Source organism: Bos taurus, chromosome 7 (genome assembly GCF_002263795.3).
Source record: "Bos taurus isolate L1 Dominette 01449 registration number 42190680 breed Hereford chromosome 7, ARS-UCD2.0, whole genome shotgun sequence".
NCBI classification, from domain to species: domain Eukaryota; kingdom Metazoa; phylum Chordata; class Mammalia; order Artiodactyla; family Bovidae; genus Bos; species Bos taurus.
In genome coordinates this window covers 73,400,088-73,427,809 of record NC_037334.1, presented here as the reverse complement: position 1 = coordinate 73,427,809, position 27,722 = coordinate 73,400,088, and the positions used below count along the sequence as shown (strand labels likewise).

Genomic DNA, 27,722 nt, shown 5'->3' with positions numbered 1-27,722 from the left:
TCCCGATATTGAGGATGGAAAGACAATTATCTAGTGAAGTTGTCACAGAGTATAACTACTCAGGATGTATGACTACTTGCTTTCAATCTGTTGCTAAAAGCACATGTACAGTGTTTGTGTAATATTTTGGTATAAGTGATACAATATATAGCCTATGTTTTCTCTTTAACATGCCTCTGAACTGATCCACAATATCTGATCAGTTTCCCCTCAATATGGATAACTAGGCCAATATGAAGGAAGCCTAGCACAGAGGGACATGATCTGGACCCAGGGCAGTCAGGCAGCATTCACACTGGCTTCCTGTGACATATTGATCTATTGAAAGATTTGCAATCAGAAGGGGAAATTATTGGAAAATCTTCACATATAGAGGTATTGGGAAGGCATTCTGGCTTATCATGGTTTAACTTAAACTTTATTGACCAGAGTGGCCTGTTTTTTCCCTATTGAGCATATTTTCTACATCTGTTTTGGTCATTGTGAGGGGAAATTCATCTTAAAGTCAAACTGGTATAGCTGTGGTTCAGACATCCAAGATAAAACTCGGTGGCCATTGTAAATGTGATTAAGGACATGTTCCTATATTACTGAAAACTTGAGTTTTTCTGAACCATGGAAGACCAGGACAAAAACCAAAGGTATTATCTCAGAATGCCAGTAATGCTTGTATTTTGCTTAGTGGTCATGATCTTCTCTGTATTGTGCCTGTTAGATGTCTTACATTTCATCATTAGCCTGAGTGAAGGAAATCTGTTTGAGGACTGGGAAGCAGCCACAACCTTACTATAAAATGAGTCTAATTGTAGGGTCCACAGTGAAATGCCGCTGTAGGCTTCATCTAGATTTCCATGAAAACGAGCCCAGCTAATGTGATTCTGTGTGGATGACTAACAGTGGGGGCAAAGACTCTTGCCATGTTCCCTTCCCATATGCCATTATGTCAGAAGGACCCCCATTGTTAAACGGTACTGTACAACTAACTCCCGATGAACACCCCTGGGCTATGCTGTGTGGAATGGAATAAACTGGCTTCTGGACACCCATGAGTCCAATTACTGGGGTTAATTTCTTTTTGTTAGGAAAGACTAAATGGATCCACCCCTAATGGCACTCAACATAACGTGGAGTGAGCAGACGTACTTTGACTGCTGGTTAGACCACCAAGGTGCTTCTTTTAGAGCCAGGGTCTTCCCTTCTCCATGGGGGTGGCTCTGGGTTTGTGAAAACGAGGGTGGCCTACCTTTCTCTTCACTGGATAGAATGCTACCACCACTGACTCCCTCTCCATTGACTCACTGAGTGCTTGGTTCCAAAATTTGCCCAAATCCTGGTGAATGACTGTTCTGAGCATGCTAGGTAACTTACTCCTGATACTCTAGCTTCTGGTATCTGTATTGTATTTGTGGTCTCTGCTTGCAGTGCCGTTCTCCATACCTGACCCCAGGGATGTGCAGGAGAGGGGCAGACTCACATTTAAGGGCTGAACAGGGTATTGTAAGAGTGATGAGTGTGTGATCTGGCCACTCAAGAAAGATGTTCTCTTACTCTCTCTACATCCCGTTTGACCAGTGCCTGGTCCTCCTATACCGCCATTCACATGACTGACTTTCCTACAGACTTGCCCCTGCCCTAGTTAGTGATTTATATTAGAATGTCTCCACCAGGACAGTGTATCAAAAGGGTCATGAGAGATACAGCTCTCTGCTACTTTCCCTAGTCAGGGATGAGACAAGCTGGGGCCAATTCCCCCTATAACTGGTAACCTCCACTTGCCCCTGAAAGTGAGGACAGTTGCCATTTCCTGCCCACTGTCTGTATCACATGTTGGGGTGTCACTCCAGGACCTTGCTTTAGGCATGTAATATCCTCCATCCATTAAACTATGGATGTCTCTTTCACTGCTCTGGGCACTTTCTTCAGTCTCACTGATAGGCAAGTCCAGAGCTTGTAGGCCTGTAGGGTGCAGCCCTACATCAAGGTTGAGAGAGTTTAAGTAAGTTTGCCTAAGATGGTATAAAGTGGTTAGCTGTCCCAGAGAGCCTTCACAATCCCATGTTTTCACCTATGAGTCATTGCCTCATGAGTATTATTTCCACTGTTAGAGAAAGGGCACAATGAATTCTGATCAAATTATTACAGGAAGATATTTATGCATACTTGAAAAATTGATCCTTTTGAACTGTGTTGTTGGAGAAGACTCTTGAGAGTCCCTTGGACTGCAAGGAGATCCAACCAGTCCATCCTAAAGGAGATCAGTCCTGGGTGTTCATTGGAAGGACTGATGCTAAAGCTGAAACTCCAATACTTTGGCCACTTCATGCGAAGAGTTGACTCATTGGAAAAGACACTGATGCTGGGAGGGATTGGGGGCAGGAGGAGAAGGGGACAACATAGGATGAAATGGCTGGATGGCATCACCGACTCGATGGACATGAGTTTGAGTGCACTCCGGGAGTTGGTGATGGACAGGGAGGCCTGGTGTGCTGTGATTCATGGGGTCGCAAAGAGTCGGACACGACTGAGTGACTGAACTGAACTGACTGATTTGCCTCACTTACACAGAAATGACAGATTTTTTAAATAGATAAATGGCTATTTAGACATAGTCAAAAAGAAATCTCTCCACTTATCATCAGTCTCTTAGGGGTAAATTAGTGTTCAAGTCATATGGGGGCACAGCAGTGAGACTCATATTTAATCACTTGAATATTCTTGATGTAGCTTGTTACAGGACGGGATCAATGGCTGCATGCAGCCAGGGGCCATGCTCTTTATCAATGAGATATAATTGGGTTAACACAAATTATTTGTTTACCCTTGTGAATCAAAAACTTGCTAGTGGTCTGTGACTCAGGAATAAAGCAGAAGCACCCTTCTAAGTACTTGGAACTTACATGTGAATCTTGGGAAGGAGTATAAAGTTTTGCAAATTATAAAAATGGACATTGAATCCTGAATGATCATGAGATACTGTGTAATTAATGCCATCTGTGTGAACCTAAGTTTTCTCAATTATACAATGCACATAAATAGAACTGACTTTACTGAATGGTTGTTGAGCTTATATAAAAATATATGTAACTACTTATAAAAATGTTTCACTTCTGCTAAATAACAAGTATTTACTACAATTAAAACCAAACCACATTTACTTCATTTAACTGTGTTTGGAAGAAATATTTAAAAAGGTATCCCATACCCTTCTGATATTTTAAATGGAGGTCATGGGAAACTCATTTTAAAATTGTTATAAAACAGACATTTAGGTTGTTAAAGGATTTTTAAAATCATCTAATTAAACCCCCGTTTATAAAGATGTAGGAATAAAGGCCCAGAGAAGTAACTGACATGTCCATGGTTTCACCTCTCCTAATGCAGGAACGTGTTCCAATGCACTTATACCAGGGTATTGAGACTGCACTACTTTACTTTACACTGGAGGGCTGTGTGCCCCAAGGCACGATGAGTTCACAATTTTAAAGCTGATTTATATATTCTTCTCTCTAACCACTTTCCCTCTGCTGTCATTTCTACTTTTTATATATCTGATTCTAATACACCTCCCTCCACACATTACTTCTCTCATCCACATTGGGCTAAGAAACAAATTCACTAGTGGAACTAGATTTAAAATATAAATGCATAGGCTTTGAGTGAGGGTGGAGTGACTCTGCTGTCAGTAAAATATGTGACTTTCAGTACCTTTATTTTGGTTTATTTATTCAGACTATTTCACAGTTGTGGATAATGGTGGGAGTTCACAAAAATTCTGGGCTGAGCATCAGGTGATTAGTTTTCTGAAGAACTAAAATCCCAGAAAGTGATCTACTGATAAATGTGAGCCATTGTTGCATTAACATTTGGATATATGTGAATATTAGACATTGACAATGAATTCATGACCGAGCATTGCCACCAACAAAAAATATTCCATGAACAATAACTAAATTTGAAGACATTAATGTGCTGAATTAGAACAGAAATGTAAAATTTAAATAGGAAAGGTAGTCTGTCAGTACAATTTGTATTAATTGAGAAACAAGCAAATTAATTTAAGAAATATAAGAAAAGTTTATTTGTAATGTCTTTCTGACTCTACATCAGTCGTCTAGTCTGTAAGAATTCCCAGTCCAAGGAATGGTATGTTATCCTAGTGCTGGTCTCCAGTTTCCCCTCAGTCTTTACCCACATGCTCACTAACCCATGCTATCAGGAAAATGAGTGTAGCTCAGGTTCTGGAGGATTTAAGACAATAATTATCACTGATTTTTCTGGGACAGAAAGCATTAGACTGCCAAAATCATGGGTTAAGAACATCATTAAACCCTAACACATAATCAAATAGCCAAACTTTACAGGAAGCTCTTAGAAAATTTACCCTTTGGGGCATCATTCAAACTTTTCAACAGTTATTTGTGACTATTTTTTTGTTTGTTTGTTTGGTTTTAGTGTAATAGCACACACCAATAGCACACACCATTCTCAGGTATGGAGAACGGCACTGCAACCAGGTATTTTTGTGCCTGCTAATATCTGTTATCAGGAAGTTCATGATTATACATTTCATAACCTGACATAAAATGCTTTTAACCTTAATTTCATTAATTGTATATCAATTTTTAATACTAGCACATAGTAAGATACTATGATGATGATACTATTACTACTATAAACAATCACTTATTATGGTGCTTTAAATATGCCAGTCACTGTTCTGAGCAATTTACAGATAAAAATTCATTCGATTTTAACATATGGAACTGAATTTTTATCAGTAAGTGTTTCTGATATGTCTCCTTGTTCCCATATGGGTCCCCCAGCAGCTCATTGTGGCTTTTGGAATTCAATGATTAAAGAAGAATTCTCAAGAGCTTACACTGGACACCTAAATAGTTTACGTCTCAGACTCTGTTTGTGTCTAAGCTATTGTCTCTTAGTTGCAAATCCACCCTTCTGTACTTGCGAACGCTGGCATCAAACTGCACAAATTTCATTTCTCCTTTTAAGGTGCTTCCCACTGAATTCTGAGAATAGGAGGCACTATAGGGAGATGTGAAGACAAAAGGAAAAGTAAGAAGGGACTTTCTTATTCCGTCCAAGTCTCTTCTTTAAGGAGTGTCCCCATGTTGGCCTTCTACTTTGGCAGACCTCGACCTGGTTCTTACTGCATTCCCAGAACAGCCTCATCACGCCCCGGGCATTGACCCCTTCTTAAAGGTCTGAGCCCCAGCCGTTGGGAATATTCTCCTAAGATGTCACCATGAAAATTTCAGCCTCACTTTCCCTGTTAATATCCTCACTTTTTCCTGATAGACATAGCAAGTGTAAGATTTTGACTTATATTGTACTTCTGAAATAAGTATAATTAAAATATTCATCTACTCATGGTGACATCTGAGTGGACTTGAACAATGCTGCTGCTGCTAAGTCGCTTCAGTCGTGTCCGACTCTGTGCGACCCCATAGACGGCAGCCCACCAGGCTCCCCTGTCCATGGGATTCTCCAGGCCAGAACATTGGAATGGGTTGCCATCTCCTCCTCCAATGCATGAAAGTGAAAAGTCAAAGTGAAGTCACTCAGTCGTGTCCGACTCCCAGTGACCCCATGGACTGCAGCCCACCAGGCTCCTCCATCCATGGGATTTTCCAGGCAAGAGTACTGGAGTTGGGTGCCGAATGGTAGAACTCCAAGGCTCTCTGAGAGTTCTTAGTAGTGGAAGCAATCTGTCTGCCTGGATGTGAGAAAACTGTCCTGCTCTGGGATTAAGACCCTTCAGTACTTTTGTGAGATAAAGAATTCCAGACCAACCATCTGGGATGCCAATAACAGAAAAGGATAGTATCAATAAATAAAAAAGAAGTTATTTATATCAACTCCAGTCATGAATAACTAATTAAAGAAATGGGGACTCCAGGAGCTATACATAGCTTATCCCTTGCCTGGTATTATTTAGAGAGAGATAGATATATCTCTGCCTATCTGTAAAGACCACATAGACATTTAGACATATTAATATTTGTATATATTATGTACTTTCTTTTGACTTCCTCTATCCTATCCACTTACTATTTTTATAAAGGTGGTTTCATCATAGATAGGTTTACAATTGAGTCTTTAGGAAACAGAATATTCAGGCAGGACTGCAATTGTAATGGATTAAATATCATCATAAATGGATGCTGTGATTGTTACTTAGAAATGAACATGATGGATGTTTGGATTTTGCATATCCTTTTTGGACAAATGAAGAGAGCACTTTTTGTTTGTATAAAGAGTCATTGCATCTTATTGTGAAATTGTATGAATATGTACAGAAGTGTGTATATGGTACCAAATAACCAGATGAGTGAATTATTTCATTTATTAAGCACTTTTCTGTCAGTTCAAAATGCAACTTTCTATACTCTAAAAAGTTTGTGATGCTTCAGCTAAACTGCTTAGTTTTCATTTTTCCTCTGCCACTAGGATTTCTATCAGCTTCTTCCAGTAGGAGGAACTCAAGAGAGACAAGAAAGCAGATGAAAGGGGAAAGGAATAGTCTCCCTGTTACAGTCTTACTTTGCCTTTTAATGTCACCCTTCACCTTGAGACAGCAGTTGATTCCAGTCTCCAGTTTGGGTTTTCCAAGAACAAGCTCCATTTTGCTCTCCCAAAGGTAGCAGCTTCAATCAGGCAGTCCCTCCTCCCTGTGAGTCTGCTCTCAAATGTGTAAGTGTCCTCTCACCAGCTCCTGAGATGCTGTTAATAGCAGCACGTAGGAAGACCTCAGACGTCTGAGACCTCGCTCTGAGGAACCTCTTCCCTGATTACCCATGATAATCACATAGTTGAGTAGCAACTTGTTCTTAAAGGTCCGATTCCCAGCTTTGGGGTTCTCTTCTTTGAGCTGCTGAAGTACCATTCAGGGGATGTCCTCTGTACAGATGATTGAGTCCAGCTCTAAAAGGCCTCTTGTGTGAGTTTTTAGGTTCTCTTAACACTATCTTGTTAAGTTGTGATATGAGATGTGAGAGTTGGATGTGAGATATGGATGTGAAAGTTGGAGTATAAAGAAAGCTGAGCACAGAAGAATTGATGCTTTTGAACTGTGGTGTTGGAGAAGACTCTTGAGAGTCCCTTGGACTGCAAGGAGGTCCAACCAGTCCATTCTAAAGGAGATCAGTCCTGGGTGTTCATTGGAAGGAATGATGCTAAAGCTGAAACTCCAATACTTTGGCCACCTGATGCGAAGAGCTGACTCATTTGAAACGACCCTGATGTTGGGAAAGATTGAGGGCAGGAGGAGAAGGGTACAACAGAGGATGAGATGGTTGGATGGCATCACTGATTCAATGGACATGAGTTTGAGTAAACTCCAGGAGTTGGTGATGGACAGGGAGGCCTGGCATGCTGTGGTTCATGGGGTTGCAGAGTTGGACATGACTGAGCGACTGAACTGAGCTGAACTGAACGAACACTATCTTCCTCCCTTTGGTGTCTGACTCCTTTAGTTACTATCTCTGTTACTCATTTAACAGTTCTTTCTGTATTAAATTCTCTCTGTTGAAATATCTTGTCTGATTTTTATTTTACGCAGTCTTAATTTGATCTCTAAGAGTTGTATGAACTAAGATAAGTCATCTTCCCATTCAAACACTCAATCCCTTATCTGTTTAACTAGAGGGTGGTTTAACTAGGGGGTTGTGGTTACAGAAGGAGGAATATAAATAATAACTGGTCTTTCACAACTTGTTTTCTGAGAAATGCTTGTCAAGCATTTCCTTCTTGCAAAATAATACTCATGGCCATGTGGACTTGGGAAATGTTAACTACTCTAGAAAACTGTGAGAGAATCACAATGCACATAAGCTCTGAGAAGCCCAGCAGGAAAGAAACCTATTTTGCTTTGATTCAATATCTCCCCTAAAATTCTTTAACTCAGGAAACTCTTCTCTTTTCAGTTAACCTCTCTTACCGCTCTATGACATACACTGAGAAATTCTTAGCAGTTCCAAAGTTTTGCAGATTTTTTTTTCAAGATACTTTCATTGAGGAGAAATATAATGCCTATAATATATAATAGATCTAATGGGTTTTATTTATCTTTTTCAGCTCTAAGCATAGATGTTGACTGATAGTAATGTGCTTTGTAGTGAAATGTATAGTAAATGCTGAGGCAGGGCAGGAAGAATGTTAGAACACCAGGAAAATTATTTCAGGAAATGAAAGACAAAGTGAGAGAATTTGGGAGGGGATTATAGGACAGACTCACATATGGTTAAGTGAACAAGCTATGGATTCAACTGCTTAGGTATGACTCTCAGCTCTAGCCCTTGAGTACCACTTGATTCTGAACAAAATCATTTGTCTTCACTGTCCCTGGGTTTCTTATCTTTAAATGCAGTTAACAGTAGTATATTTCACAAGTTTGTGAAGGAATTAAGTATAACATAGTATATAATGTGATTAACACCAACTTGCACTTAATTATTTCATGTAGTCTCAAAAACAGGAAAAGGCCTTGTATAATGACTTAATTTAGATAATTAAAAAAATAGTAATGAAATTAATATAAGCTGTTCAAAATGGAAGGAAATTCAGAGGATGTCTATTCAATCCCCCTCATCCTATAAAACGTCTCCCAGAGTCTAAGAGATTTGGTCATGGAGCTAATTAATAGGGAAGTTAGATGGAGATTAGCTTTCTCACCCTTAGTAGAGCTATTTCAATTAAACTTTAATTTGTTTGACCATAGAATTTTTTTTTTTTTTTTTTTGGTATTTTCCTGGATAAAGGCAAGAGTAGTAATTCCAGAATATTGCTTTCTGGGTTCAGAGCTCTAGCTGATCTCAGTGATTTTTAAGACCCAGCTATGGTTAGTGAGGAATTTATTGATCTGCACAAACCATACCACATGCTTTCTCCTGTTTCTAGTTCCTGTTTCCCTAACATCAATCTATGTGGGAGAAATATGGGTAGAGTTAGCATCAGGAGGAGCTGGAATAGAAAGGGATAAAAATAGTCTCATTCATTTTTTTTCAGCTTGAGGTACAATTGATAAAGTTATAAGATATTTAAAGTGTACAATGGGATGATTTAATATATGCATACATTGTGAAATGATTTCCTCTTTTAAGTTAATTAACATATCCATCATCTCATGTATTTACTTTTTTTGATGAAAACATTTAATTTCTGCTCTCTTAGCAAATTTCAATTATACTATACAATGTTATCAACTATAGTCACCATTCAGACCCTATTTATCTTATAACAGAAAGAGTGTTGAATGAGCAGAAAGGAGAAGAAGGCTTGACTACTGGAATACAAATTTTTTTTTTTAGAACTGGATGACCAAGTCTGCTACTCATATTTTCTGCCTCTCAGAATCCCGAGGGACACTAACACTGGGGAGGTAGCCACTTCACATCCCCGTACTGAGGAAACTCTTCTGAGCTCTATTAAACAGATCCAGACAACCATGTTTATTATTGTTTCATTTAGTGATACACTTAGAAAGATAAAGAATATGAGATATAAGAACAGTTATAATATACAAGCCTTCTACCACTTCATGGAATTATGATGAACATATTATTTTAAAAGAAGAACTGAATGAGATAAAACAACCCTGTACTGCAGTCCAACTGAAGCTATATACAATGCATATATAGTTTATGATCTATGTATAATTCATATGTATAAAAACAACATACTTTATTGACGTAAAATAGCACAGCAAGGTTTGAAACAAATGGCTAAGCTCAATGCAGGCTTTACAGTGCCCTGAAAGCCATTTTACTAGCATAAAGGCCTCCAACATGCTGGTATTAACCTCCTGATAAATATTTAGACTATTTATATTTTGTTCTCTTCAGAACTAAGCCAAAAACAAATATATTTTAAGGCAACCTTTAGAAGTGTCAACATTTCTTATTTTATCTGCTTTGTGACAAATGTTATTCACAGTGACAATTAAAATATTGAACAATGAAGGACAAAGATTGACAAATTCATCCTGAATCCATTGTATCCTTTTATAAAATTTTCTCTAATGTACAGAAAAGTCATATTCTTTAGCAACCTCCACTTTCCAATTGTGAAAAGTAACATTATTGCTTTTCTGCCCATACAGGCTTACTCAAAGTTATATGTTAGAGATTTCAATTTTGATTTCATGTTCAGAAAAGCATCTATACAAGTCTCATTGCTATTTTTAAAAATTCAGAAAACAAGAACTTACTGAAAACAGGTTATTATGGCTGCAAGCTATTCCACACTGTTGCTCACTTCCATTGTATCTTTGGATAGATAAACTATCCAATATACAAGGTTGAATCCTGCAAATGCAACTGGGAAGAGAATCCGAGAATATTGGTCTATTTTACTGGTACCTCCAAAGGTTAGTGAGACGGGTGGGGGGGTTACAGGTGTTGACTGTAAGATGGGAGCTCTTGTGAGGACTTTGCTGGCCTCAGGGGATGGAACTATTGGCAATGTCAGAGATGTGATTCTTTTCTTCAGATGGTACTTGGAATCAGGATGCTGTAGAGGAAAAATATACATATATACTCTGCTTAGGTAAAGGAACAGACGTTAGTCATTCATTTTATCATCATTGACAGATGTTTGCTGACACTTTATTATATAAGTTGAGCTTCCCTGTGGCTCAGATGGTAAAGAGTCTGCCTGCAATGTGGGAGACCGGGGTTCAATCCCTGGGTCAGGAAGATCCCCTGGAGAAGGAAATGGCAACCCACTCCAGTAAATCTTGCCTGGAAAATCCCATGGATGGAGGAGCCTGAAAGGCTACGGTCCATGGGGTCACAAAGAGTCAGACACAACTGAGCAACTTCACTTTCTTTCTCTTTCTTTCTATCATATAAGTTAAAGTACCAGCAAATTATTTTTTCTTTTTTTTGAAGTAGACCATTTTTAAAGTCTTTATTGAATTTGTTATACTATCGCTTCTGTTTTATGTTTAGATTTTTTGGCCATGAGGCATGTGGGATCTTAGCTTCCTGATTAGGGGTTGAACCTGCACCCCCTGTGCCTGCAATGAATTGGCAGGCAAAGTCCCAACCACTGGATCACCAGGGCAGTGTCATCAAATTCTTAATAATATTTGATAGTGCTACTTTTCCAAGAAAGTGGTAAAACAAATTCTAAAAACATTGATTTACTAACAGCCACTGATAGTTCAGTTGGTAAAGAACCTGCCTGTAATTCAGCAGACCCTGGTTGGATTCCTGGGTCAGGAAGATGCTATGAAGAAGGGATAGGCTACCCACTCCAGTATTCTTGCCTGGAGAATTCCATGGACTATATAGTCCATGGGGTCTCAAAGAGTCACACATGACTGAGCAAATTTCACTTAATATCCTATAATTTAATACATCAGCAATTGATGCCAAGCATGATCCATGTCCCAGGAACTGTGTTGAGTATTGTACTATTAGGAAGAGATAAGCCAGGTTATAAGGGTTTATCCACCCACCACCCCAGTTATGCATAAACCTATATGGCAATGTGTATAGGCAATGAGAGGGAATGTCACGATGACAGGGAATTTCATTTTGTAGTATGTGGGTAATTAGTTAATACCATAAAATAACAGCTCAGTTAAATGATAGCATTCTTCTAGACAGGTTCCCAGCCTACAGCCTAATATTCACACATTCATATATCTGAACCAACTGAGGTATGAACAATAGCAAACAAATTTTAAAATGCTCATGTACCTCAAAAGCTAGGCACAAAGTAGAAATATCCATACTATTCTTCCCTTGAATGTGACTGCCTCTTGGTCCAGAGTTCTGTGTTGTGAGCTTTCTGCTTCCTGTTCACAACTTCTCTACTGTCTCCTTCCATCTTAAGTTACCAAAAATGATACATTTATTAACCTCATAATTATTATATGTTCTTTTCCATCATTAGCTTTTCTGTTCCACTGAAATCAGAGGACAACCAATTCTAGTCTTGAAAGGGATATTCAGTGCATTAAGTAACAGATGAGAGGCTGAGATCTAGATGTGGGAACTGCTTCACCCACGCTTTCACAGCCAGTAATCAACCAGCCTGGTTAATCTCAGTGCTTGCTATATCCCAGCATCTTCTCTTCTTCACTCTATAGTATCGAGTCTGCTTCAGAGACTCTAATTCTGTTTGCTTTAGACACCTTTCAACATGGTGGAGACTAGGGGGGCTTCTTCTGATTCTTACTTTTTCTTGTCTACAGCCTGTAATAATCACTCTCCTTGTGGCTGGGTTGTCCTTGCTGAGTCCCTGCCTTCACACGCATGCTGTACATTATCCCTGCTCTTGTAAAACTGCCTTGTTTCCTCTCTGGCAGCAAAATCACCACTTTGCTGCCTGGCAGGGTGTGTTATTCACATGGACAGACTCCCATGGCTTTAGAGAGCAGCCCCATGGCAACAGCATGAGGCGGCCACCTCCCCAGTGCTGGTGGAACTGCGGGACCGGAATGGCCCGCTGATGCGGTGACACTTGGACTCTGGGAAAACAACAACCCCAAGAACCTCTTCTCCCTCTACTCCTGAATTTTGCTTTGATTTGTCGGGGATGTTCCTGAACATCTAAATAGTAATAGTCATCATAGAGAATTCAAGCCCACTGTGCTTTGGGGGGCCATAGTAAATGCTGTTTCTTTACCAAAAGCAAGAATAAATCACTGTAAAGTCTGATTTGACTTGACCATGGTGAATTTCAAGCAAAGAATATCTTTACCTGTTATCTGTTGACCAGATATTGGGCTAGGCCCTGTGGACAGAAATAAATAAATCAAAGGTGTTGGAGGCAGGAGAGAGTTTCAAATAGAATATTGCCCAGTGTACTGATCTTGAATAGGAAATAAGTGACATTTTCTATTAAAGATATGTGACAACCTTCTTTGATTCTTTGCTTTATAAACCATTGTCACTCTCTTTTCATAAATTCTATTCATTCCTCAAAGTCAATTTTAAGCTTCACTTTCTTACTGGAGCCTCCTTTCATTTCTCGTGCCCTTATTGGTCATTCTTTCTTTTCAGTGCCTACACCTGTAATATACAATTTTCAATCTAGATATTGATATATGGGTGTAATATCTGACATTGTACACAGCTGTCCTGTGTGTTAGTCTGTTTTACCAATAAATTGTTAAACAACTGAAAAAACTGTGACAACTGAGGACAGTTGTGCCTAGGGTCACCAGTAGTGCGTGGATAGGACCAGTGTGGTGGTATCCCAGTCTCAATATGTGCTGCCTGTCTTAGAAGATAAATATAACATTGTCAGCCAAAGCTTTCTATCATGTTTCCCAAATTCTAATTTGAATTTTCAACTATTATATATGTTATCAAAATGTTCTTCACCTGAAAGAGAAAAATGTGTCACTGTTTAATCCTTTAAAAAGAGTTCTCCTCCTTCCAGATACACAGAACATGAAAATATTTTACTCTAATAAATTTTCTAAGTACCTTACTGGAGAATAAAGAGGGCAAGGCTTTAGAGCAGATCTTCTTTCCAAACCTGTCTTGATTTTTAATAGCATGCATTGTCTATCTGTCACCTATGTTTCTTTCTTTTTAAGGGAGAAAGAGGGCAGACGTGAACAAGTTCACTGAGATGGAAAAGTGTAAATTATAATCCAGCATAAAAATATAATGTATTGTTTTATCTCCCTCTCTCTTTTGGAGATATGGGGAGAAGTTATTTGTCAATCTCTTGGCATGTCACAGTGTCACAAATGACTTAATGAGAATTGCCAGATAGTCCTTGTTCAGAGTTAAGCAAGATTGTTCAAGACCTAACGCATGAAAAATTTATGCATAATAGCATTAGCTTGGAATTAAACATCTCCCATGACAGGATCCTTCTTTTCTTCATCTGCTTCCCTAGGCAGTCTCTATGAAGGGTTGCTTAGGAGTTAGAGGGAAACAGAGTCAGAAAGCCCTAGTCTGCAGTTCCACATTTACTACTTATCTGCTGTATGACTTACACATTGCAAAGGAGTCATAAATTCTTCCTAAGCTTACAGTTTCCATCTTTAAAGTTAGAGACAAAAAATAAATAAATAAATAAAGTTAGAGACAATAATTATTTCATCTGTAAGGGTTTTTTCCCTTTCTTTAAGAACTTGAGAAAGAAAATGTCTCTTCGTTATATGCTTCCTGCCTACTTAGCTGTTACAGTTCTTCTTGCTATCATATTTTCCCTGTAAACATTACTTCTGTTGTGCTTTATCCCCCTTCCTGACTTGAAATCTCCTTAATGTAGAAATCTCTCTTAATGGTAGAGGGCATATTATTTTCATGTGTTAAGTACTCCAAACTACCTAGCCAGTGCATAGAACACAGTGAATGCTTCATAAGCATATGCTAAATCAATAAATGAATGAAAATCGAAACATTTTCTGAGACTTACAAGAGTTTTCAGGCAAAGAGAAGGGAACAAAATATTTCTTGATTATTTTCTATTTTAGCATATTGTTTATATTACATTATATTATAAGTACCATGCTTCCCAGATGGCACTAGCGGTAAAGAACTTGCCTGCCAATGTAGGAGACATAAGAGACATGGGTTTGATCCCTGTGTCAGGAAGATCCCCTGGAGGAGGGCATAGCAACTCACTCCAATATTGTTGCCTGGAGAATCCCCGTAGACAGAGGATCCTGGTGGGCTACAGTCCAAAGGGTCACAAAGAGTTGGACACAACTGAAGCAACTTAGCACACAGGCATGCACATAGGTACCATATCTAACACTTACCATTTACAAGCACTGCCTGGCACTCTGCCTGCATTATTTTGCTTATTCCTAGAAAGAATCTCTAATGTAATAATATTTTGTTTTAGAGTTGAGCTAATGAAGGTATAAGCAGGAAGCTCACACAAGTGACAAGTGGTAGCACCTGAATTCAGTCCCCCTTAGATGCCTAAGAGCAGGGGTCCCCAAGCTCTGGGCCACACAGAGCTTGGGGACCCCTGTCAGATGAGAGGCAGCAATAGATTAGAAATAAAGTGCACATTAAATGTAATGTGCTTGAATCCTCCCCAAACCACCCCCAACCCCAGTTCATGGAAAAATTATCTTCCATGAAATCGATTCCTTGTGCCAAAAATGTTGGAGACCACTGCTAAGAGCATAATCTTAATAAATACTGTTTTTCCTTCCCATCAGCTTTAGGGTTTAGGGCACAGTTGTTTCTCAGCCACAGTTACTGACATATTGGTACTTCTTAGTTGTGGGGACTGTCCTGTACACCATGGGGTGTTGAGTATCATCCTTCTCCTCTATCCATAAGATACCTGTAGCACCCACATCCTCAGAGTTTTGACAATCAAAAATGTCCTTGTATCATGACATACGTCCTCTGAGGACACCCACCATTGAGCATCACTGGTTTAGAATTACACTGTCTCATTGTACAGCGATGGCTGGGGGATTTCTGTGCTAAGTCACTTCAGTCGTGTCCAACTCTTTGTGACCCTATGAACTGTAGCCTGCCAGGCTTCTCTGTCCATGAGGATCTCCAGGCAAGAACACTGGGTGAGTTGTCATGCCCTCCTCCAGGGGATCTTCCTGATTCAGGGATTGAACCCATATCTCTTATGTCTCCTGCATTGGCAGTCAGGTTTTTTACCACTAGTGCCACCTGGGAAGTTTCTGCTGCTGCTGCTAAGTCGCTTCAGTCGTGTCCGACTCTTAGCGACCCCATAGACGGAAGTCCACCAGGCTCCTCCGTCCATGGGACTTTCCAGGCAAGAGTGCTGGAGTGGGGTGCCATTGCCTTCTAGCAGGCAACAAGTACAAGGTTCTCAAGGAAATGCCAGAGAGCTGAATAACCCACAAGCTGGATAATCAGTTCCTGGATAATTAGAAATCGGCAGTATAGAGACTGGACATCTAAAATTTAGAAGAATCTCATTGAGTTTCTGAAATGAAAAGAAAGCCAATTTTGCAAGCCATTCAAGCTACAGGTTTGCATCAGATTCTGCCTGCCCCATTGTAAGCTCAGCAGCTTCAGTTGATGGTAAAATAGGCTTTTGTCAGAGTCCAGATGAGGGCTCAGCTTGGGGCTGTCACTGTTTTGAGTGGAACACCTGTGGTTTTGAATTTTTCCAGGGCTCCCCTGCTGCTCAGTGCCATCCTGCTTTGGGTATTTTTAGAGCATTGCTTTGTTTTAGGTAACGCCATATTGCAAAGGTACTTGGAGTCAAACTGGACATTGTGACAGTCAGTTATTTGGTATAGGGATAAGGCATTTGGGAAGTACTAAGAGCAATTTTGATACAATATTCAGTGAACCTAATATATTAAAGAGGAGGGAGCAATGGGTTACCTCATAGGGGAGATATTTCAACAAGGGCTGCATTACTATAGGGCAAACAAAGCATCTGCTTTTAACCGGGGCACCAAAAACAAGAGAACATATTTTTTAAAACATTTAGTATTTGACCATTCATAAAATGATAGTATTAAAAATTACGGAGAAAATGAACTCTGTCAAATGTCATTACATTTATAACTGGTAGAACTGGGAGCAGAGACAATTCCAGAATATCTACAGAGAAGCAGCTGATTAGTAGCAATCTGGTAGGTCAGTGGTGCTAGAGACATGTCTGAAAACCACACTGAAATGTTTGGAGAGTCCTGAAAGGAATACTAGATGGGGATTTGATGGAAGGTATAGGGAAAGAGCTAATTGCCTACACTTCTCATCTGACCCACCCCACCCTCTCTATAAGTCATATGATGGTGCTACCATGGGGAAGGGGCATCATGGTCTTTCTGGTGCTCAGAGTCTCTGATGGTCTTAATTCAATTGCTAATTCTTTGGAATAATGATAGTACTCAAAGAAATCTCAGCAATATTAGGAACAGGGGAGGTAAATCTATGCTTCATATTTCTCTACACAGGTGAAGGGCAACATGGTTATGGCCCAGCAGATGTTTCAACCTTGAAGGGTACAGAAAGGACAACGTGTCTTACTTGCCTCTCTGTGCCCAAGTTGTGAATAACTGACTTAGTGTCTCTAGATCAGGGCCAGGCTCATCTTTCTGTTCTCAACATAGGCACCACTTCCTCCAGAATCACCTGCTCCAGACTGTGTGAACACTCTTGCATGGCCCTTCTTCAGCCTCCTATACGTCTGTAACCACAAGCTTTATCACAGAGCATTGGCGGGGCTCCTTGATTTCCCTCTCTTCCTGCTTGATGGGCAGTTCCAGGACAGAAGAGGCTCTATTGATGTTGCTTACTAATGAACTCTCAATGTTCTACAAAGGGTCTGCATATAAAGGCACTTAATAAATGCTTATGGTATGAAAAGAACACATAGGTACTCTATAAATTGGTGTCAGGTGACAAGAAAAATAAACCATGCAATCAGTATAAACACAGTTATTCTCTAAACTAATTAAATTTTGGTCAACTTTATAGATAATTTGTGAAAAACATCACACCTTCCATGAAAAAGAGAAGTCACGTTGGATGTGTTGAGTAGTGGGGCAGAGGATTCATTCTTAAGAACTTGGTGTTGAGGACTTAGATGTTTAAAATTAAAAAAAATACTAGGAAAACATTCCAAAAGAGATCAGAGTCTAAACTCAGTCTTATCTACAAAATAAGTACACCTTAGACAAATAATAAGTTCTGAAACATAAATACAGGAGTACTTTCTAATGCCTAAATAGCATATCATATAAAAACAATATGGAAAGATACCATATAAGCGGGAAAGAAGCACTGGAGAATTTCTTCTCAAAATCTAAAAATATAAAGTCCACTTCCAAATGCCTTAAAAACAGAAAGGTTATTAATCTGTAGAACACTTCTGAAGATTTAGATTTAGTCTCTTCAGGTATGAGTACTAGATTTTAAATGTCTGAATTTCTTTATCATTATTATAAATTTCAAGGTCAAATTCAAAGCAATAAAGTTTTCACATTCATTCTAACCAGTTTCCTGTGAAAAACAATGTGTACTTTAAAACATACAATTTAGAATCACATGAAATATCCAAGCACTTAATCTCATTTCAGCTTTGCCATATTGGATTGCTATTTCAATGTCCAGCTTACCCAAATAATGTTATTTTGATTACAACTGAATAGGCATTTTTAAATGTCATGGTATTTGAAAGAAAAAATGGCCTTGTAATCAAAATATACCATTGTGCTGTATAAATTCCAAATACGTAATTTATGTTTGTTCCTCTATATTATAAAAGGCAATTGCCAAGTTTTGACATAAATAAATAAAATGTGCGTGTTCTATGCAATCATCTGTATTTATTTCTTGATGCTTACAAGGTTTATATTGTTAGGTTTGGTTACTTTTGGTTTTTATTTTTATACTTTGACTTAGCCTTTCAGAAACAAAAGTCTCCTTTTCATTGCCTTGAAATATTATAAGTGGAGCCAGGTTTAGAAATATAATTTTTCATAGGAAAAAAGAGTCCACTCGCAAGGAAAAAAGTACTTTGAGATGATTTGAATCCAATTTGTTCATACGAGTTCCAAAGGACAGCCTAATGATATGTTACTATATTCGAACTATTAGAAGATAGTCTGTATGAAGACCTGAGGTCTTAAATTCCATCTTACTAATAAATTATACCTTTAAAATAATAGACTTAGGGAATGATAACTCTGTGCTTTCTCCAAGGATTTGAGATCATATCCTTCTCAGTAATCCATATTTTAAAAATGTTGAAGTAAGGAAGTTGGTCTTTCCTTTTGTCTCGATATCAGATCAATGACTATATTCAAAATCACTTTTCTTGCCCTTTTTCTCATGAATTTCTCCTCTTATTTTTACTGTACTTGTCAAATAAGACACTGTTAAATGGTATTTTGATAAATATTAGTTCTTCTTCCTTTCTAGATATATGTTAGTATATGACCTTTGGGCAATATAATAGTTATGTGTCTATATAAGTACAGACAGGTTGTAACATAATCACATGTTTTTACAAACAAAATAATTCTCAAAAATACTTGGAATTTATCTTTTGTGAAAAATACAATTTTCAACTCATTTGAACTAGGTCTTCAGACGAACATATTTTTGTTATAAAGTTATATTTTTGTGACCTTTGAAAATACATGTGTGGGGATGTGTGCATGCTCAGTCATGTCCAATTCTTTGCAACTTCATGGACTGTAGCCTGCCAGCCTTCTCGGTCCATAAGATTTCCCAAGGAAAAATACTTGAGTGGGGTGCCACTTGCTCCTCCAGGGGATCTTCCCAGCCCAGGGATCAAACCCACATCTCTGGCGTCTCCTGCAATGGCAGGTGGTTTCTTTACCACTAGCGCCACCCAAACATCATTAAATGAAAGAAAGAATTTTGGAAATCACCTTACCTACATTCAGAAAAGGTCTTTTTTACCCAGTGGTATGTACTCTTTCATAGTTCAGTCTCTGAGCAAGTGCTGGGGAGGTTAGGGCATCAGCCTCTGTGTAGTTGTGAATATTAGGATTTCTGGAATCAATTCTTAGTTTTTCTAAGTGATTAATGTTTCCCTTCTCTGAGCCTCTGTTTTTTATTTTCAAATGTAATTTGACTGGATTACTGGATGGCAGACTTCTTTTTTAATGAGGTCTAATTTAAGGAAAAACTTTTTAAATGATGAATTGCCACTTATCATGGACTGGTCTTATCCTTTGGAGAAAATGCAAATTCTCAAACAAGTTTCTTAGTTTATCAAAGAGAAACGTTTCAATAAAAATGATCTTTTAAAGCCAATAAATAGCTCAGTATTTGGAAAATAAAATACATATAATGTTATAATTTTTATTGTAAAACTTAAGCAAGGATTAACTAGTTTTGTGATTTGTAAATATTTGTGAGAATTGATCAATTATAAACAAATTTTCAATTCAAATTGTCTGCATTACTTGATTTTGCTCAAGAGCTACAGTTTGGAGTTTGTATTGAAGTAAAAATGTATACTTGTCCATCAATTCTACAATCCTTTTTTAAGAAGTACATGCAACTTAATTGTGAGAATTTATTCATATACATAATTGAAATTTAAGGGCACATTTATGACCCTTGAATTATTAATGCTATCATTTATTTTTTATTAAAAAATGCTTTGGGGACCAGCACTTAGTCACCACAAATCTAAACTTAATTTTATAGGTATTTTTCACTGATTAAGTCTTTGCAAAAATTAATATACATAAATATGCATATTTTATACATATAACATGAATGTGAACATGAGAATGTTTTCATGTGAATCAAAAACTTGGCTTATGACTCAGCATTCACAGAATCTCATATACACATCTTTCCCTTCTGGATTAAAGCAACAAGCAGATTTCTAACAAAAATTGTTCATAGAGTCCCTGTTTGTTTCCTTCAGACTGTGGAACCTCATTAAGAACGTTTTTTTATCTTTCTTTTTAACTTTATTCTCCCTGGTTGGTATATGGGAACCCATTCAAAGGAAGCATCTAAAGGCTGAGAATTTTCTCGTCTCCTCTGAGAACTTGGAATCTGCCAGTACTACTGAGGATGATGAAAGAGGAATACCAAAAGTTCAGAGCAAAGATCAATGAAGGATTGTTGCTTGGCTTTTCCTGTGAGGTTGGAGAAGTTGACCTTGGAACCAAAGTTACATAACTTTATTACTAATATTATTTTTGGACTATCTACTTGTTTGCAATAACTATTCAGGCTGCCTTTTCCTATACAGTGTGGGTAACATTAGAAAAGTAAACAATTACCAAAACAATCTCAGCTTCCAGGGGTTCAGTCGCTTTTGCTATTGTCACTGGGGGTGAGGCTGCAATCTGCGCCTTCCTTTTGGCCTTTTGTGTCTGAAGATTGGTAAAGTAGTTGACAGCAGCAAACTCAATAAGAGCAGAGAAGACGAAAGCAAAGCAAACAGCTATGAACCAGTCCATGGCGGTTGCATAAGACACTTTTGGCAAGGAGTGCCGGGCACTGATGCTTAAAGTGGTCATGGTTAAAACAGTGGTGATTCCTAAAACGAAACAGAATGAGAAATGCAGTATTAGCATTTGCAATCGAATAACAGGCTCAAATGGGAACTTGTTGGAGATTTCAGTTACAAATGTAATTTTTGTTATTTTGTTATTTTTAATTGTTCACAGTTATTACCATAGGCATTCATATTTTTGTATCCTTCAATACCTCGCATACATTGTAGTTGCTCAAAGTTATTTTTTGAAGTGACTTAGTTTAACAATAATAATATAATAGCAAATTATTAGTACATGAGTAATACAATCTTGAACTTGTAAGCATATTTAATGCTGATATAAAATTTCATCATATTAATAAATATTTGTATAGATGATAAATATAAAATTAGATTTCACAATATTTTAATTTCTAGATTGGTTTTTTAAGATAAAATATTTAATCATAAGCAAATAATTTCATCACTCATCTTGCAGCAGTTTTCTGTCTTGGAGGATTTATATAATCCAAAGATGGTTAGCGTCATTATATATATATTCTTTTATAACTTGCAGAAAGAGATCTGTTTTAGTATGGTAAATTAAAAAGTCAAAATTCGTCTGAGATTTCAATTAAACTCAGGTCTTCCCTATGAACTACTAAACTTATAATCATGAAAGCTGAGAAAAAAATTGGGTTTTGTTACAGAAGATATTTTCTGTTACAGCTCTTTTTCTTATTTCATTTTGTTCCGTCACACTGTTAGTGATTCTATATAACATAAATGTAACTAAATATTTAGTCTGAACAATAGGAAATTGGTGATATTTAACTGCGATTCATGGGGTCGCAAAGAGTCAGACAAAGCTTGAGTGACTGAACTGAACTGAAGACCTAAAAAAATGGCAAAATTTTTTATGATCCTACCTAAATAAAAGGGAGATATATTTTGTGTATTCATGGGTTCAATATCTTAACTTTTGATTTCATTGAATTCAATGTCATTTTAAATTTCCTACTTTTTCTAGTTATGAAAAAGCAAATTGAGATAAGAAATTCTCCAAAATAGGACACGTGAAAGTCATAGGAAACCAGCCAGAATTCTTGCTGAGACAAATCTTTTGTTGATTCACCACACAAATTGTGATAAGATGAAGGTTACTTCATATGAAACATGTGTCTGAATGAGATAGGAGTTTATTTCCTTTGTGGATTGAAAAATATATTGATATTCAATATATATATTGAAAAATATTCACTGGTGTGAATATTCCCCTTAAAATACACAAGCAATGTGAGCTGGAGGATGATGGAAAGTAGAGCCGAAAGAGTGAAGCATACCAAAGACAGTTCTGGCTGGAACAGACTCCTTATTAATCCAGAAAGACACCTGGGAAAGAATGACTGTCATAATGCAAGGAGTATAGATCTGTATCATGAAGTAGCCCATCTTCCTTTGCAAGTGGAAATAAACTGTCATTATTACGTATTCACCTGTTGGAAGACAGGTATGTCAGTATTATTGCTGTTGACAACGTGCAAAAAGAGTGCAGTTAGAAATAAACCTTACAGATCCTTAAATTAATATGTGTAGGAAGAAAATAGCAAAGACATTTTTCAATGTATGGCAAAGTTAGTCGATCAGCAGATGATAAATGCATCAGCTCATTGTTTTCTGTGGAGTTCTTTGTGTCACACACATAAAAAACTACTCACTCTAAGGCTATTCAAATCTTTATATATGCACATGGTTGCAAAATCCATCTTAAAGCTACTCATCACTTTAAAACTGCAAGTTTAGCTGAGAATGGCTAATGCAGAGGAAAAACAAACAGATATTTTGAAAATGTGCACTGGAGTCACCTTGTAGGATTCCATTCACGTGTTGGTTAAATTCTTACCTGTGTTAGATTTAATTGTCTCACTAGAGACTGTTTGTCCAATCAGATCATACTGAAGGAGGCTTGAGGATTCTTCTGGGACTTCCACTGAATAAAGTGGTCCTTTTTTCCATGTATATATGATTTCACTCTTGGGGTAAGCATCTGAATTTTTTAAACAAATTGCAGTAAATCTGGCTAGTTGTGTTTTTTTTTTTTTTTCTTTCAAAGCAAATCTTGTCCATTATGAAAAGAAAATACAAGCATAAATTTAAAAAAAAAACAATTTTTTTCTTTAATCCTGGGGACCAAAACCTCTATGCATAAGATTGACGGACATGATTAAGTAAGTTAATTCTAGGAATTATACAGAGAATATCAGAGTAGTATTTCTCTTTTGCTTTCCAGCCTGACTAAAACCAAATAATTATGTATTTTGAATACATTATTTAACTCTCAGAAGCATTTTGTCACTTACAACTGCCAAATTTGAGCGGACAAGCATGCCCATCCATAGGAAAGTTAACCAGTTTCATAGGACAGTCAGCGTTGATGGTAAGCCTAAGGAACATTGAAATAAATAGTTCTGAGTTAGTATGATGGACAAATCCTTTGAGCAGAGGACAAAGAACTGAGGAAGCCTCACCTCATGGTGTATAGAATGGTTCCATTCTGCATTATTCTGAAGAGTTTATTAGGAGTTGTCATGTTGTGAGCAATTGATTTTTTGCCATTCCTGAAAAAAGTGTCAGGTGTCCAGATTTTACTGACCATCAGGTTATTCAAACTCAAAATCTCAGTTGGCCCCCCAAACTTCAACCTCTCATCTGTCCAAGTCTGGCGGAAAAAAACGTCCATCGTGTATTCCTAAGAGAAAGTAAGATATTCATGCATGCTGGGTAGACGGTTCATTAAGAATAAGTTTCTTCACTAGCTTACATACGCAATACTAAAATTTAAGAAATAAAGCAACTTTTTATGACAATAGCCTATCAGGAGAACTATAACCAGTGAATTATTGTTTTTCACACTGTAAGATTGTAATGTTATTATAGACGATCAGGTTGATATTGTATAAACCTCCCTTCTCCACCTTCACCTTCAACATTCTTCCTTTTTTCTATCAGTAATCCATGTCTCTATCTACTGACCTCCTGATTTCTCTTGTTTAATTTAGAATAAAAATATAAGATTTAATCTAGGTTTTGGATTGGCCTTCCTACCATGTTAGTATAATCATTCCTCTTAGCAACTTGTTTACCTTCAAAAATATATCTGAGCAACACAGTGCCACTTAGTACAGTTGCAAGGATAGAGAAACTTTACTTGATAAGCGTACTTTGTCTGCACATCATAATTATTTTATATAGCTCTCAGAGAACATAAAAGCAAATACTACCATGATTACTCAAACACAGCCTCATTTAAGTATGCATAATCAAAGTTATGTTTTAATTTGTGGCTTTTATGAAATAACATTAAGAACTTAAGTATTATGCTGAAGGCCTTTGCTAAAGTCAATGATAAATAGCAACTTATAATTATGTCAAAATATTGCCAAGAATTGCTTTGTATCCTTTATATATTTCTTTATGAGACCTATTACTGCAAGTGGTGATTATATTTTAAAAATATAATTTGACATACAGTATATCCATATAATGGTGATCCAGGCTATAACAAGCCTCTCTTGTATAAATACACTTAAAAAAGAGACACACGCATAAAATAAAGTTCTAAGTGTCCCCAGATTGCAATGCTACAGTAGAATATAGTTGTGATTATTTATTCTTGGTGTGAATCATACTCAAATGAAAAAAATTGATAGTTAAATTGTTGAGGATTCTGAAGAAATGCTGACTCTTCTCTCTCAACTCTTAAGACATTTATCTCCTAAAGTGCTCCTTAGTCTCTGCCCCTCTTCTTTGTTTTTTTTTTTTTTTACTCTTTCCTTCTTTCCTTTCTCTTCCCTTTTTTACTCCTTTCTCCCTCTTTACATTTCTATTCCTTTCTTTTCTGCTTATATTCTCAGCTCAAAAAGCAGAAAATGAAAATCTCTAATAGCTGTTAATCTAGAATTACATCCCCTAGTTCATTTAATGCACCACTTTAAAGAGTTATGTTTTTCTTCGGTTTTAGTATTTACATTTTATTTTTAGGGGGACACACTACCTGAGAAACGTCAAAGAATATCATGATACACTTTGTTCCAAAAAGCTGGTTCAGTTGTTCACTGCCACTTACTATAAATACCCTCTTACGAATCCTACAGCCATCTGTACCTGGAACAGGGTTCCCAGAACACCTACTGGTCCACTTGCAAACATAAAAGGTGGAATGCAGTAGTCTTTCCAAAGGACTCCCTTTACTGTTTTATTAACATGTACTGAGAATGGGGCACTGCCAAAACAGCCACGTTTTATGTTTAATAGATCTTCTCAATATACTCTTACATGGCATTCCATCTTTGTTGTTTTTTAACTCCTCCATAAATTTCCTAAAACTTCATAAAGATGGGGGAGAATCTTCTCTTTGTAAGGAAGAATTGGCGCTTGATATGTGAACAGAAGAGAAGATGTCATCTTAAAAGTCTCCTCAGATTCATGTTCAAGCAGAGCCTTTAGTGAAATGTGAAGGAGATTTGGCCAATAATCTGCTCTAATGGCCATTCCTTCCCAGCATGAGTGCATATATTGCTTTTAGATCTGGAGCCAAGTTTGTTAACAATGTCCATTATCATTCATTCTGGGACTCAGTCCGGTCCTCCTTTAAGCAAAATTACTCTCCTCACTCAGCTCACTCACCATCTCCACGTCTGACACGGGCCCAAAACTCGTCACGTAAATGTCTGTTTTGACTTCAGTGACAGCACCTGAAATTAGCCCATAGGGACATTTATCATCAATGATGTTAAGGAGATTGAATGGAACGACTGTTTCACAAAGTCCCTTCTCTCAGCCAGAATCTATAACCCATCCTAAAGTAATTCCAGTAGCAAGGGTCCTTTAGTTTTTCAGCTCTTAAAAACTCAGATTAGTTGCATTATTTTGAGTTTATTCCGGCCAAATTGCAAAGTTTAAGGAATGAAGGAAAACTGGGTTAGTGTTCTGACAACTACAGTAATAATGTTTAGTGATAGCTTTAATGGAATAAATGCTTAAAAATGTGTTTTATGTGAAGAATCTCATTTACATTCACACACCCTATGAGACAAGCACTGTTCATACACCCCACCACTGTTGAGAAAGTGGAGGCTTAGAGAGTTCAAATGACTCACATGTAAGTTCAGGAATTGAGGGAGGGACAGAGACTGGATGGCCCCCTGCCCCAACCCCAGTGCCCTGCAACTTCCCACTCTGCTATCCTGAGGCCTCTGGGCCTTGGACTGGCACTAAGGGGGAAGAAGGGCACACATGTCACATATAGTCTAGGAAGGACTCAGCCTCTTACCTCCAAATCCCGGTCGCAGCCGATTGTCGTAGCCTTCAAGCAAGTTGTCCAGGATCCGACTGATGTTTTTGGAATAGAAGTTTCCTTCATCTTCAAGTTTCCCTAGAGCATTTTCTACCCTGTGAGTAGACAATCAATGATCCTCCCTCCCAGGCCCCCCCAAAATAGGCTGTTCATTCCAGCCTCGTCTACCCCACCATACAGATGAGCCATGCCATCCAGGCTGCTTCTATGATTTGGTATAGAAGTCACCCAGTGGATGTATGCTTGCCCTTTCCTTAGAGCTAAAAGGAAAAGTCAGAAAACAAAGTCTTACCAGAGAACAATGTACAGACAGGGCAGAGGCGACACCATCCTGTGGTGCACTGAGGTGCCCGGCTCACCCTCTGCCTGCCTTCTCCTCCTCCCAGCCAGTTCCCCTTTTCCAGTTAACTAGAGCGCTCTCCGGGACCACTCATAGCCCTTCTTGTTTGTGTCCAGCCAGTAATCCAGTAGATGAAGATGGAAAGGTTGCCAGCTAAATGTGGAGGGTTCCCCTTGATCTCTTCTCTCTCCGTTCTGTCCTTTCACATGGAACAAGGTGGTTTGGGGTCTTAGAGTATGTCCCAGTGGACATTTATCCTCCTCTGACTGATCAGTTGGGGAATGAGAGTCTGGAGGGACAGTGCATGGTCAGAGAGCAGTGACAATAATCAAGTAAGGCATTAGGGGAGATTAAAAGGGAGAAATTCACTGCTAGTTTTGGCATGGACTTAGCAGGGCCCTGTGAGGAAATCTGGACGGCAGTGGCATCTTGCTGATTGAAATTATGTTCCAGTGGGCTCAGCATTTATTATTTCTATGGTTCACAGAAGGATTTCTACATAGCTCTCACTGCTTAAAAAGTCTAACAATATTGAGGTCTTCTTGGATGCTCTTTCTGATTTCACCAGCTTTATTGCTTCAGCTACCCCTTTCCTCTCTATTTAAATATTGGTTCTCATTCTTCTTTGAAAAAGCACCTAGAACACATCAGAACAACTCCTGACCATCCTGCTGTTGAATTAGTGTTCTGTTTTTTATTTTTTTGGAAGTACTTTGCTGATCCTTCTTGTGAAATGTATGGCATCTCGAGCAAAGTTATAAAGTCGAATGCTGCCTATAAGAGATAATGTCTGGAAAGAGCTTACTAAGATTTCCATGTAGAAATGCTATAAGAATAAAGTATCCGTAAACATGGTCAATGATGATGTTGCTGGCACTGTTAGGCTTGTCACAGGTCAAAGTGGAATGTTTGAAACCAAGGAACAGCATTCTCCCCCTAGTCTGGGAAAGTTGGAGTAATAGAAGTCTCTTTAAGCCTTGTCGTTTTAATCTTTAAATACAAATAATAAAGTATTATGAATGTGTATGTGTGTGTTTATGTGTGTGTGTGTGTGTGTGTGTGTGTATATATATATATATATTTAATTCAGGAACATAAGAGCCA

General features: G+C 37.9%; 1 protein-coding gene across 1 annotated transcript; it reads right to left on the bottom strand.

Moving 5' to 3' along the window:
* Positions 1-10,251: 10,251 nt before the first annotated feature.
* GABRA6 (gamma-aminobutyric acid type A receptor subunit alpha6) lies at positions 10,252-26,608 on the bottom strand. The gene is made up of 9 exons (NM_001144085.1): positions 26,571-26,608; positions 26,255-26,373; positions 25,609-25,676; positions 23,451-23,671; positions 23,283-23,365; positions 22,826-22,969; positions 22,266-22,418; positions 20,726-20,985; positions 10,252-10,527 (listed from the first exon to the last, which is right to left on the bottom strand). The coding sequence occupies exons 1-9, from the start codon at positions 26,606-26,608 to the stop codon at positions 10,252-10,254; spliced, it is 1,362 nt and encodes a 453-aa protein (NP_001137557.1).
* Positions 26,609-27,722: the final 1,114 nt, after the last annotated feature.